General features: G+C 45.6%; 1 protein-coding gene across 3 annotated transcripts in view; it reads left to right on the top strand.

Annotated features, from left to right (window-relative positions):
• Positions 1–13055, top strand: part of IGSF3 (immunoglobulin superfamily member 3) — a 93246-nt gene that overhangs the window by 45176 nt on the left and 35015 nt on the right. For all 3 annotated transcript variants that reach the window (XM_063624657.1, XM_063624656.1, XM_063624654.1), the window contains exons 3-4: positions 5718–6095; positions 7996–8406. In XM_063624657.1, coding sequence (XP_063480727.1) covers positions 5718–6095; positions 7996–8406 — 789 coding nt within the window. The remainder of the gene's footprint in view (positions 1–5717; positions 6096–7995; positions 8407–13055) is intronic.

Raw genomic sequence — 13055 nt, 5'->3', positions numbered from 1 at the left:
GCTTTGATGTTTGTAGGGGCCACAACTGGAAGAGTAGATGTAAAATGGTGAGGTCGATCCCTCTGACACTTTCACATGCTCAGTCACACATCTTGAACATATAAGTTGGATCCTGTGCCTAGAGAGGTAGGTATCTGAGCCAAGGCATTTTCCAAAAATTGTATGAGAAGCTGGCTTTCCCAGGCATAGTGTGACCCCTCCCTGCTCACTAACTCCTGAATCATACCTCCTGCCCCAGCCAGGTTTATCTAGGACTTGGGCACAAAGAAAAAGTGGGAGCATCTTTGAACAAGAAATATCTTGAAAAACTAGTTAAGCGGTATCCCGTATTTGTGGGATAGGTGATTTCAAAACCCAATCTAAAAGGACAGGACCTTGCTCATTGACAATTTATTGAATGCAATGCTTCTTAATCTTTTTGGGTCTTGAATTCTTTTGAGAATCTTTTGAAGTTTATGGACTCTTTTCCCAGAAGAACACACTCGTGTATGTAACACAATTTTGCATTCAGTCTTAGGGACTGCAGGTGTCTACATTAGTTATATATTGGTGTAAAAAAGAAAATCCCCAAACTTAAGGCTTAAAGGAACAATAGATGTTTATTATCTCAGTTTCTGTGGTTCACAAAGTCAGTAACATCTTAACTGGATACTTCTGACTCGGAGTCTCCCAGGAGGTCGCAGTCAAGATGTTGTTGAGGGGAAAGGGGCGGGTTCAGTGGCTCTTGCCTGTAATTCCTGCACTCTGGGAAGCAAAGCTAGGAGGATTACTTGAGCCCAGGAGTTTGAGACCAGCCTGGGCAACACAATGAGACCCTATGTATTAGTCAGTTTTCACATTGCTATAAATACATGAGACTGGAGAATTTATAAAGAAAAGAGGTTTAATTGTCTCACAGTTCCACAGGTTGTTCAGGGAGCATAATGCTGGCATCTGCTCGGCTTCTGGGGCAACCACAGGAAACTTTCAATCATGGTGGAAGGTGAAGGGGAAGCAGGCATGCCTTACATGGCCAAAGCAGGAGCAAGAGAGAGAGGGGGAAGGTGCCACTCACTTTTAAACAATTAGAAACTGTGAGAACTCTAACGAGCACAGCACCAAAAGGGTGATGCTAAATCATTCATGAAAGATCCATTCCTGTGATCCAGTCACCTCCCACCAGGCCCCACCTCTAACATTGGGGATTATAATTGAATGTGAGATTTGGGTGGGTACACAGACCCCAACCATATCATCCCGTTTCTATAAGAAATAAAAAAGTTAGCCAGGCATGGTGGTGAGTGCTGGTGGTCCCATGGTGGAGGCTGATGTGGGAGGATCACTTGAGCCTCGGAGGTCAAGGCTGCAGTGAGCTATGATTGCACCACTGCACTCCAGCCTGGGTGACAGAGTGAGACCCTGTCTCAACAACAACAAAAAGATGCCTGGGGTTGACATTATCTGAAGGCTTGACTGAGTTGACTGAGGCTGGAAAATCTACTTCCAGTCACATGCTAGCAAGTTAGTGCTAGCTGTTGGCAGGAGGCCTCATGTGGTCCTCCCCATATGGCTGCTTTGATGTCCTCATAACATCGTGCTTGTCTTTTTATGACCTAGCCCTGGAAGTCACATTCCACCATTTGTGCATTTCCTATTGGTCACATAGGTCAGTCCTATTTAGTGCATAGGGCAAGATCTGAGAGGGGAGTAGTGCTGACTGCCCATGTCCTCTCCTGGTGCACACTGCTCCCAGCACCCAGAAGCTCTCCTAACTCCATTATTTAGGGTTTTCATATGGGATTTCATTACATGGGTATGATTGATCAAATCACTGACCAATGCTGATTGGATCAATCTGCAGTCCCCCTCTTGTCCTTGGAGGTCTAAGGGTGGGGCTGAAAACTCCAACTCTAAGCGTGGCCAGCTCCTTCCTTGAAACTGCCTCCGTGCTCACCTTCAGTCACCTCGTTAGCATAAACTCTGGGATGGCCAAAAGGGGCTTCTTATAAATAACAAAAGGTACTCCCATTGCTTTGGAAGTTCCAAGGGGTGTAGGAGCTCAGTGCCAGGAACTGGGGACAAAGACCAAATATGTATGTGTATATAAATACTATAGTAGTGAATTTTATATAGCAAACATGCATTATTTTTATTTTTGGCTAAAATTTTTTCTAGTTATAAAACTGGTACATACTCATTGCAGAGGACTGGGGGAAGGAGTAAAATACTAAGAAAAAAATAAAAATCACTTGCCATCCTGTCACCTAGTATTTTCTTTCTAGTTCTTTTCATGCAGTTATATATAACATTTTGATCTTTTTTTTATGTTACAGAAGTCATATTTGCTTATTGCAGAGTAATGCAAAGAGTACAGAATGTCTAAAGTTAAAAAAGTTATTTAAAAAAAATGATCCTTGCCTGGGAGGAACCTTCTATTGTAGGTTGAGAGGGGAGATAGAGGGGCTGTGGGTCAGAGGATGCCCTGGTCAGGGTTGGGCGCCTGTGTCTCTTTGGAGGCAGCAGAAGTCTGCACAGCAGGGTATTACCATTAGAGGGAAATGGGGGGGGGGGTGGGATGTGTGGAAGGGGAATTAAACTGCCAAGAAGAAACAATTATTTTTGTTTTTATGTTGAGAAGCATTATTTTCAGGGGTCAGAAGCCCTTTGTGGGGCAGAGGGAAATTAAGGAGGTATTTAATAAACAGGTGCAGCTGAATGTGTGTGGTTAAAGTGCAATCCAGTAGTTATTTATTTGTCCAGATTGTTTATAACCTGCTTCCATTCTAGACAAGTTGATTTGACCCTGCTGTCCTGGCTCATTCAGGCCACTTAACACTGTTTACCTTTGAGTGGGGAGGACGTGCATGATCCGCTGGCCGAGTGCCTTTGTGAGGCCTGTAAATAGGATGCATTCTGGTTAAACTCATTATTGCATCACAAAAGCCAGTATCTGATGGGTCTCAGCTGTTTTCTTTTGCACTGGGGAAGACTGGAGGAGAATGAAACTTTCTTGAACCAGTGATTGGGTCTCTACCAAAGAGAGAAACTTAAAGCTAGTGAGAGCCTTAAGATATTTCATTTGAGCACTTGGCTGGCACCATGTAGGTAGAGACACTTTAAAGTATCAGTGCTTTGCTACACCTGATTTGAATCATCTGTGGAGCTTCAAAAACAATCCTAATTAATCCTAAGACCAGTTATGTCAGGTGGGGTCCAGGCACTGTTATTTTCTTTTTTTAAAGCTCCCCAGGTGATTCCAGTGTAGGTCCAGGATTGAGAAGCAGTCCTTGAAGATGCTGGTGTACCCTGACCTGCCTCCAGCCTTCTTTGCAGGAGACGGATGGGGGTTGGTTGTAGTTGCTCTGTCATAGAACACTGCAATTCAAAGGATACCTAATGTTATGAATGTAGTTAAGTTGTTTGCAAAATGTTCTGTGTTTCAGGAATACTGCAATCATTTGATTCAAATGTCACCGTGTGTGTGTGTGTATACAGTCATGGGTCACTTAATGACGGGGATATGTTTTAAGAAATGCGTCATTAGGCAATTTCATCCTTGTGTGAACATCATAGGGTGTATTTCAACAAACCTAGATGGGATATATATTTTCATTTATATATTTTCATATGGAAAATGAAATGTCCCAGCACTGTTACTGAATATCAGTCATTTCCCCTACTTGATCTGCCATGCCAACATTAAGTGCCATATATTAGATCTCTATATATGCTCCATTATAATCTTACAGGATCACTGTTGTACATGTGTTTCCTCATTGACTGAAATGTTATTCAGTGTATGACTGTACATATAGTAAAAATGTTATACACCATATTTTAACATACTGATATTACTAATGAGTTGTCCTCATGGTGACTTTAAATATCATAATTAATGCCATCAACCAGAATATATCAAATAAATTCACATACCACTTGTTCCATTTATTTCCTTCCCCTGCCAATTTTTTATTTTTCCTGATTCTGCTGAAGCCAAGATGGGGTTCTGTGTAAGATTTTGTTTGTGCGGAAAGGTTCTGCATGAATTAAAGTTTTGCAAACCATGGGCATTTCATTGTATGGGCCATTTTGAGATCTGTCATCTTGCAAATTAGATTAGCTTACACTGAGGCATAGTCCCCCGCTGGGCTGGGCAGAGAGCTGCACTCCACTAGTATTTGAGCTGTCCCGGGTGTTCACCAGCTGGATCCACTTCAGATAGGCATAGCCCGGGCAGCCGCCATTCCCATTTGTGGGGGAAATGGGAAGCTATCACAAGAATGGGCTGCAGCTGTGGGAGGAGGTGGGCAGCCCAGTGATGGTGTCATTGTCAAGGGGCCATTGAAATGTCCTTAAGCAGTCATTGGCCAAATCCTGTCCTCTATGGATCCAGAGCCACAGAATGTTCCAGCCGAAATATGTCTTAGCCAGCAGCTCTTTATTGAGGACTGATTGTGGGCTAGGCTCTGTGCTAGGGTCTTTACAGATGTTATTAAATCTTCTCAATAACCCTATGAGACAGGCATTATTATCCCCATCTTACAGATGAGAAAACTGAGGCTTAGAGAGGTTAAGCAGCTTATCCAAGATCACAGTTAATAAGTTAATAATCCAGCATCGGAACCCATGCTAGTCCTCTCCAAAGCCTTCTTAGAAATCATTTGATAGATGAGGAGATGAAGGTCTGGAGAAGAAAAGCAAGTTGTCTGAGATGACACAACCAGCTCTAACTGGTGGCAAAGCTGTGCCTATAACTCACCTGCGCTTTTCACAACCTGCAGTACGTGACCACTGCCGAAACGAAGAGGCAGGGGTGTGCCCCCTCCCACCTTCTGAGTGGCTCAGGCACAATCAATGTTGAGTTGGCATGAAATGAGAAATTAAACTCACCATGCTACTTTAAGAAGAATATGGAGAAGGCAGGCAGAAGTGACCTTGGAGACCAGTATCTGAGCCAGAAGGCAGGAGGTCAGCGGGGGAGTCTGAGAGGGAAACTCAAGGGTAGCCTGACTGTCCTTGTCACAGGTTTAGCTGGGCACTGTTAGTTCCCCCCTTTGTCAGTTTGTGGGAATCTGGGCATCAGCGATCTATTTCAGCCCTTCACATTTGTATTTGGGTGTGCTCAGCTTAAAACGATAGCAGCCTGCAGGAGCTCAGCTCTGCCTCCATTTATGGAGGGAAGAGAAACTAAGGAATGCTCCTTGGGGTGGTGTTGGGGAGCAGCTACATGGGAAAATGAAGGGTGCAGCACCAGTAAAAAGGTGCTCCCAGGACTCACTCCCACCAGTGCTCGGAGCAAGGAAGAAGCATTTAATTTCAGCCAGATTTCTAGATGGTTGCTTTTATTTGTTTTCATCTGAGTTTGTGCCAAGGATTCAACTTTTCTTGCTCATTTTATTAAAAACTTTATACACAGCATTAATAAATAGATATAAAACTGCCATATAAATGACAAACAGAGGGGCTAAATGAAATTCCCAAGGGTCAGCTGTTGAATAAGTAACAAAAGCACATCTTGGCATGATCAAATTCCCATATATGCAAATTAGGGACAGTGCTTTACCACAGAGTGTTTTAATTAATATTTATGAATCACAGAGCGCCTTTGAAAGGGCCAGTAAGCTATTTATATTATTATCATGTCACACAAATAACAAACCGTTTGGAGATTGCTGCCTACTTTGCATTTTGGTCTGAGAAGTAAGTGAGCATGTTGTGTGTGTTTCTCTCCCTCGTAGGTGTGGTGTCAGCACAGCGGCAGGTCACCGTTCAGGAAGGGCCCTTGTACCGCACAGAGGGCTCCCACATCACTATCTGGTGCAATGTGAGTGGCTACCAGGGACCTTCTGAGCAGAATTTCCAGTGGTCCATTTACCTGCCTTCGTCGCCAGAGCGAGAGGTGCAGATCGTCAGCACCATGGACTCTTCCTTCCCCTATGCCATCTACACCCAGCGCGTCCGTGGAGGGAAGATCTTCATAGAAAGAGTCGAGGGGAACTCAACCCTATTGCACATCACAGATCTTCAGGCCCGGGATGCCGGGGAGTATGAATGCCACACACCCAGCACCGATAAGCAATACTTTGGGAGTTACAGTGCAAAGATGAACCTAGTGGGTAAGGAGAAGCTGTCTTCACGTTGCCAGCGTCTGGCCTGACTCAGTTCTTTAGTAGTGTAATTTTGCTTTATGCCATGCATTTGACTTTAAAAAAAATCCCAAAACTCTCCACATATTTTAGGGGTCAACAGATGGCACAAGGAAACTAAATTTCTGTGTTCACTTCTAAATAATAGGTGGTTGAGGGTGAAACTTTAAAAAGGTCTAATGCAGATGTTAAGAATTTCATAAGTTAACTAACCCTGTAACTGGTGAAAAGGGATATGAAAATATAAGGCAAGGACGTTTGTGGTTGATGATCTGAATGACAAGGAAGATGAGACGTATGACATCAGTTGGAAGAGAGGAGAAACCTCTCGGAAGGATAGGCCTTTGGGCAGCTCTGAGACCCACGGGGCACTGCTGAAGCAGAAAGCACATGTGGCTGCGGGTCCTTGCTCAGACCTCATACATTGAAGGTCCTTTGGCTCCATGCATAAGGAACTATGAACTGGCTGTCTCCCTTGTTGCTCCTTAATGCTGAAGGAAACATGAGGAAGAGGGATGCAGGAGCTTCCAGTGTGGGCACCACTGGTCATAGTGTTTGCCAGTGTCAAAGGGTTGACCGTACCAAGGCTGTTCTGTTTTTCTGCCTATCTTAATTTCCAGTTTTTATTATCACAACTAAGCAGTGGGTGTTGCTAGTTCATTTATTAATACACATACTATCATTTGTTTATTTTTCCTTTCTCTAACTAGTCTGTGTCCCAGCAGGAGACCTTTTTTTTTCTTTTGTGTATGTGTGTGTGTGTGTGTGTGTGTGATGAAGTTTCGTTCTTGTTGCCTAGGCTGGAGTGCAATGGTGCGATCTTGGCTCACTGCAACCTCCACCTCCTGGGTCCAAGCAATTCTCCTGCCTCAGCCGCCCGAGTAGCTGGGATTACAGGCATGCACTACCATATGTGGCTAATTTTGTATTTTTAGTGGAGACGAGGTTTCTCCATGTTGGTCAGGCTGGTCTCGAACTCCCGACCTCAGGTGATCCGCCTCCCTCAGCCTCTCAAAATGTTGGGATTATAGGTGTGAGCCACCGCACTTGGCAGTTCCCAGCAGGAGACCTGTAAGACCCAATCCTTGGGTGAGAACAGGGAGAAAACACATACTAGTTGTGACTAGGGTACTCTTATCAGACAGAGAGGTGGTGCTATTTAATCTCCAGAAAGGTGCAAGCAAGGATCAGGGTATGATTCTAACCAAGGGATCACAGAGAAAATCTCTTGTCTTGCCTGAATCTCTCCAGACTGTGACGTCCTTCCAGTGAGGACCCCTTTGATCGATGAATTACGTGAAAATTGAACCTACTAAAAATAGAGTATGATGATTATTTTTTCTACCAAAAATGGTTTTTTAAAGAAATCATCTTCGTAGGGCTGCACTGCTGAAGTAAGTTACAGGATGGGGGTGTGGGAAGGAAAGAAAGGATGTTGTATAGAAATGTAAAACTAAAAGTTCCAGGAGGCATTTCCATTAGAGGATCAGTCAGAAGTGAAGTTAAAGTATCTCAAAGCAGTGCCAGAATCAACAACAAATGTTATTTGACCTATAAGACAATTGTTTAAAGACAGTATTTTCAGGGAGTTCATTTATTATGTAATATGAAATACACCCCATGTTTTATCCAGGTGTTATTAAAATACCAGACAGGTAAATGTAAGCACCAAAATAATGCATTTCCAAATCCAAACAGAAAACTTTCTGTTTATGTGCATTTGGGGCTGTCTGTGGCCTTGAATCAATGGTTCAAGGATGACTGTTAGGGACACAGTGCAGGGACGCCTGCGTGGAATGGGAGCTTAGCCCCAGGAGTCTCAGATTCTGTGGCTTTGTGACTGCACTCTCAGGACATTTCTGTGTTGCAGTGATCCCAGACTCCCTGCAGACCACTGCCATGCCCCAGACTCTGCACAGAGTGGAGCAGGACCCGCTGGAGCTCACTTGTGAGGTGGCTTCGGAGACCGTTCAGCACAGCCACCTGTCTGTGGCCTGGCTCCGGCAGAAAGTTGGCGAGAAGCCCGTGGAGGTCATCTCCCTGAGCCGAGATTTCATGCTTCACTCCGGCAGCGAATATGCCCAGAGGCAGAGCCTGGGAGAGGTGCGGCTGGACAAGCTGGGGAGGACCACCTTCCGCCTCACCATCTTCCACCTGCAGCCTTCTGACCAGGGCGAGTTCTACTGCGAGGCCACCGAGTGGATCCAGGATCCAGATGGGTCGTGGTATGCTATGACCCGAAAGCGTTCCGAGGGAGCCGTGGTCAACGTCCAGCCAACTGGTCAGTCCCTCTGAGCCTCTTGTCCTGCCTGTCCTTTACTTGGTGGTGAAGCTGTCAGATACTGGGAGAATGTGGAGACTCCTTCTTTGGGCACTTCTACCAGGACAGCACGTTTTCATGTGAAGTTAAAGCCGGTCTTGTGTGCGGCCGGAGGGAGCTGAGGGATGTGCGGGACATGGGTATCCTAAGACCTGAGTCATAGGCAGGTGCCACACAGACTGAATCCTGCTTAGAGACATGCTTTCTTTGACCTACGTGGTGTTTACACTTTTTTGAATTAGAAACTCATTTTAAAAATTGGGAGATTTCTGAGAAACCATTTGTATCTTAAAACTCTGGGCTTTCATTCCCATTAGCCACAGTTGCTGCCCCATTTAATGATGTTGCCTTCCTCAGGTACCCATCTGGTTTCATTTGCAGAAGCCATTTGAGATAATGAGACTTCCATCCAAGGTCTAACATTATGAACTAGAGAAATTTTGGCTTAAATTATTATTTTTTATCTAATAATAGTCTTTGGTGATATTTTGTAATTTCCAAAATGCCTTATCACATATTACTTCACCATCCCCCAGACGTTCTGTGAGGTGAGTAGGTGGTAGTACTCCTATTTTGCAGGTGAGGATGCTGAATGCAGATTACTTTATGTTGGGGCTCAAGAGGAGTCATAGGGCATGTTGATGAGGCCAGTCTGAGAGTACCAAGTTCCACTGTAGATATTTTCTTAAGTGAAGGCCTGGAAGGGGTCCTGAGGAGGTTGCGTGATGTCTTTAGAGCTGAGGCAAAATGATGGTGGCACAGCCAGCTGAAACCCTCCCTGGCTTCTCGGTATCTCCTGTGGCCCCAGACTCTACTCCCCAGTCTCCTGAGCCCACCAGGCTCCAGGCCAGAGCTGACAGTTGTTGCTGGCTGCCTCTGCTGGGCTGAGGGCAATTTCTCACATGGGCCTTCAGTTCCCCCAGCTTTGATTGGAGCGTGGTTGTTGTGCCATCACTAAGTTGGCGATGAGTGGCCTGAAAGCATTTCCTTGTGTGGATGCTCACTTCCGGTGAGGACTGTGGTGGTTCTGGTGAGTGAGTGTGGCTTGTGGGAAATGAGCTGGTGAGTTGCAGTACAGGTGGGGTCCTTCTTCAGGACCTGTCTCTTGGGCTCCCTGTCCCATTTGCTGCAGTCAGTTGTCTGGGTCTTTGCATACTTTCTCTGCCATTCTAGAGTAATGCTTCAGACTCAGCTGACAGTACACATTTTGGGGCTTCGTTCCAGAAGTCTTCAATTGGAGGCTCCTGGGATGGGACCTGGGAAGGTGGATTTCCGGCACGCTTCCCAGGTGATTCTTCTGCTATCTACATTTTTTTCAAGCAAAGCTTCTAGGGCAGAAGCAATTCTCTGGACATCACTTTAATAAATCATCTAATGGATGTGAAATCTTTTACCATAGGGGTTGGTAGGGATAGGGAGCACTTTATCTGCTCTGTAGGACATTTAGCAGCTTCTGGATCTTTCAATATTAAAAAATCTATCCAAGGGGCTTTATTTTATATTTATCCTTTCCCTTCCTGGATAGTTTTAAGATCAGCTTCAAAAATTTGGGCCAAATTTTGAGTCTTAATGCTTTTAAATTAGGTTGCATCAGTTAATCTTCTTTATTTTAATCTTACCAATTTGAAATTAGAACTTTTTGAATTTACCCTGAAAATGTATCTAGACTAAGCCAGCAAATGGAAAACTAAGTGGAAAAAAAGTTGATGACTTTACTCTGCATTCCTGTGCTGTTTAGGTTCAGCAGTTGCATCTCCAACTCTACCCTTCTCTTAGTTTATTTCAGTAAACATGTGGCCAGTCTCCACAGCATTGAAGGTGTGATGGTGATAGGCATTAAGGGCTTCAGAGATGACTAGCACTGGTCCCTGCACTTAGGCAGACCTGAGAACCGGTGGACAAGTAGAATGTGCTAAATGCATCGATAGCATTTGTATAGAGTGCTCTGGGAATACTGGAAATAGGAAGTGTTCTTGCAACCATAGTTTTCTCTGAATGGGATGGTTGATAAGACAAATCCAGGAACACCAATAAGTTTCTTGACTTGAACCGAGTCTGGAAACTTGAGGAGTCAGCAGGAGGAGAAGCATAAAAGTGCAAAAGTGTTTGATATGTTTGGCAAGCAGAAAGGAGTCAAGTATGACTAGTTCTGGATGTTGAGTTCCAGATGTGTGTGATGAGAGGAAAGGGAGCCGGAAGCCCCAAATGCTGTGATATAGAGCTGGGGCTTGACTCTGTGGGCCAAGAGTTTTCAAGCTGTCCTTGGAACCCTGGGAGCCCCTCAGAGGTGCCTAGGAGGTTAGACATGGGTGTGTGTTGGTGTTCATGTGCACGTGTGCGCACCCAGGAGTGCAGGGAGAAGGCATGCGAGGGCCTTGGTGGTCCCCCCTTGCTTCAACTATGTTGGGCGGCAAAAGATTTTATATGAATAAAAAGTCCTCTTCCTTTGTCCTCTTCTTAATAAAGTTTGAAAACCTCTGCTGCAGATGGTTGGAGAGGAGGTAGAGATTTTTAAGCAGGGAGTAACGCAATCAGATCAGGGTTTCAGAAAGAAAAACCCATGGAGGCCACCTGGAGGTTGATTAAATCCGTTGAGTCTGAAGTCAAGAGACCAGGTAGAAAAGAGCTAATAAGAGCTAAGGCTAGGTCAGTGGGTGCCAGAGGCGAAAGAATAAAGAGCACAGCGGAAGGAGGGGTCCAGCTGTCTAGAAGCCCAGGGGCTGGGGCTGGGGCTCTGGGGGTTCCTTGAACTGTGGGAGGGAAGGAACAATAATAAGGACATGCGGGACCTTTGCATTTGTGGCAGCATTGGCCGCCTTTTGTTTTTGTAAATTCTAATGAAAGAGCCCATCCATCCGGTAGACTCTGATAGAGATGCTCAGTATGCGAAACACCCAGTGGGTCCTCAGACACAGGGGTCTGGGGCTCAGAGACCGAGCCTGAGAGTGATCAGGGCCATGGAAGAGCCCTGGGGTAAAAATGGGAAAGGGCCTGGGAGAACAGCAGCAGTAAGAGGTGACCAGAGAAGCAGGTGAGAGAGAGTGGAACAGCGTGGGCAGGCCAGCAAGAAGAAGAGCAGGAGGGAAGGGATCATAGAGCAGGCTTGAGGAAAGCCTTTGGTTAGGATGGGGGTAGGGGTAGGGTGGATCATTCGTGACATTTGCTAAGTCAGTGAAGCCTAATTTCAGTGAGATGAAGTGGAAGGGGCATTGGAAAAAGCACAGGTCAGTTTCTAGAGATGTAATTAACTGGGCATAACCAAGGGCAGAAATGGTGGTGTTGTGGGTAAATCTTGTGTCTTCAACCTGGGAACATGAAGGTGTCACCAAGGCATGGGGGGATTCCCCTGAGATGAGAAGAGTCTTTGGCCGCCGAAAGAAGAAAGCCAGAGTTACAGCCAGGCTAACCCGGAGCAATGGAAAGGTCTGAGGTCTAGGGTACCCCTTGCACAGCTCCAGTGGTGTTTATGTGGAAGGAGTGCTTTTCTGTCATTGATGTCAAGTTATAAATGACTAATTGGGTTGACCTAAGAGATAATATCCAGCAGATAACACGGGGACTGTCCCATATGGGTGTGTTCATCCAGGCAGATGGTGGCAGAGTGAAATGTGCTTCCTTCAATCCATGCCTCTTAAGACTGGTCTCTTGGGAGCTGGAAGCTGTGACAGCAGCTACTTCATTGGAGGGGAGGCCCTGGAGTTGATGAGGTGATTTTCCCTGTCAGGAAGTTTGGCTGCTAGAGGAAGTAGTTAGGTCACTGGAAAGAAGGGGTGTTTGCAGCAGGACACTGGCCTATATCAGGGGGAGGGGTTGGAGAGCCTGAGGAGTGGGAGGGGTAAAGCTGAGCTGGGGCTGGAAAAGAGGAATGTGGATACTGCTCATGCGTGATTCTTATGTTTTCTCGGGGAAACAGAATCCTTGTCTGCTTGAAGAGTGCCTAGGACGGGATGAGCGGACAAGATCTTGAAGATAGTGGGAAAGGCTAGACATGCCAGTCTAGGGAAGGCAGGCAAGGTCAGAGCTAATGAATCTACATGGAATTCAAACGTCTCTGCCGTGGGATTTTTTCCCCCTCAGTGTTCTTTTTAGAGGAACAGAGCTAGAACTGGGCAGTGGTCACAGCTCCAGTCTCTAACCCTTAACTCTGTTTTCTTCCCCCTGACTTCTGCCGTTGGTGCCTATGAGATACCACAGCTGTCTAATGAGATTAATAGCCACTGTACACTGGTACACAGGTTGTGGTGATGCTGTTAGTGGTGATGAGCCCCTCTTTGGTCACCCCCTCATGCCTGGTTAAACACCCAACTCAACAAAAACTAGCTGGATATGGTGGCTACTCCGGAGGCTGAGGTGGGAGGATGGCTGGAGCCTGGGAAGCCGAGGCTGCAGTGAGCCATGATCATGCCACTACACTCCAGCCTGGGCAACAGAGCGAGACCCTGTCACAATAAATAAGTAAATAAATAAAAATTTAAAAAACACCTAGCTCTTTGGAGGCTGCTTGGGCTTAGTAATCATTTCAGAGGCTGTCTGGCTTTCAGCAGAAGTAGGTACTTTCCTACTAAAGTACCTACTAAGTTCTTACTCAGTGGGAAAGTACCTACTAAGGT

Source organism: Symphalangus syndactylus, chromosome 12, assembly GCF_028878055.3.
Source record: "Symphalangus syndactylus isolate Jambi chromosome 12, NHGRI_mSymSyn1-v2.1_pri, whole genome shotgun sequence".
NCBI lineage: Eukaryota > Metazoa > Chordata > Mammalia > Primates > Hylobatidae > Symphalangus > Symphalangus syndactylus.
The sequence above is the reverse complement of the archived record's forward strand: the minus strand, read 5'-3'. Positions and strand labels throughout refer to the sequence as shown.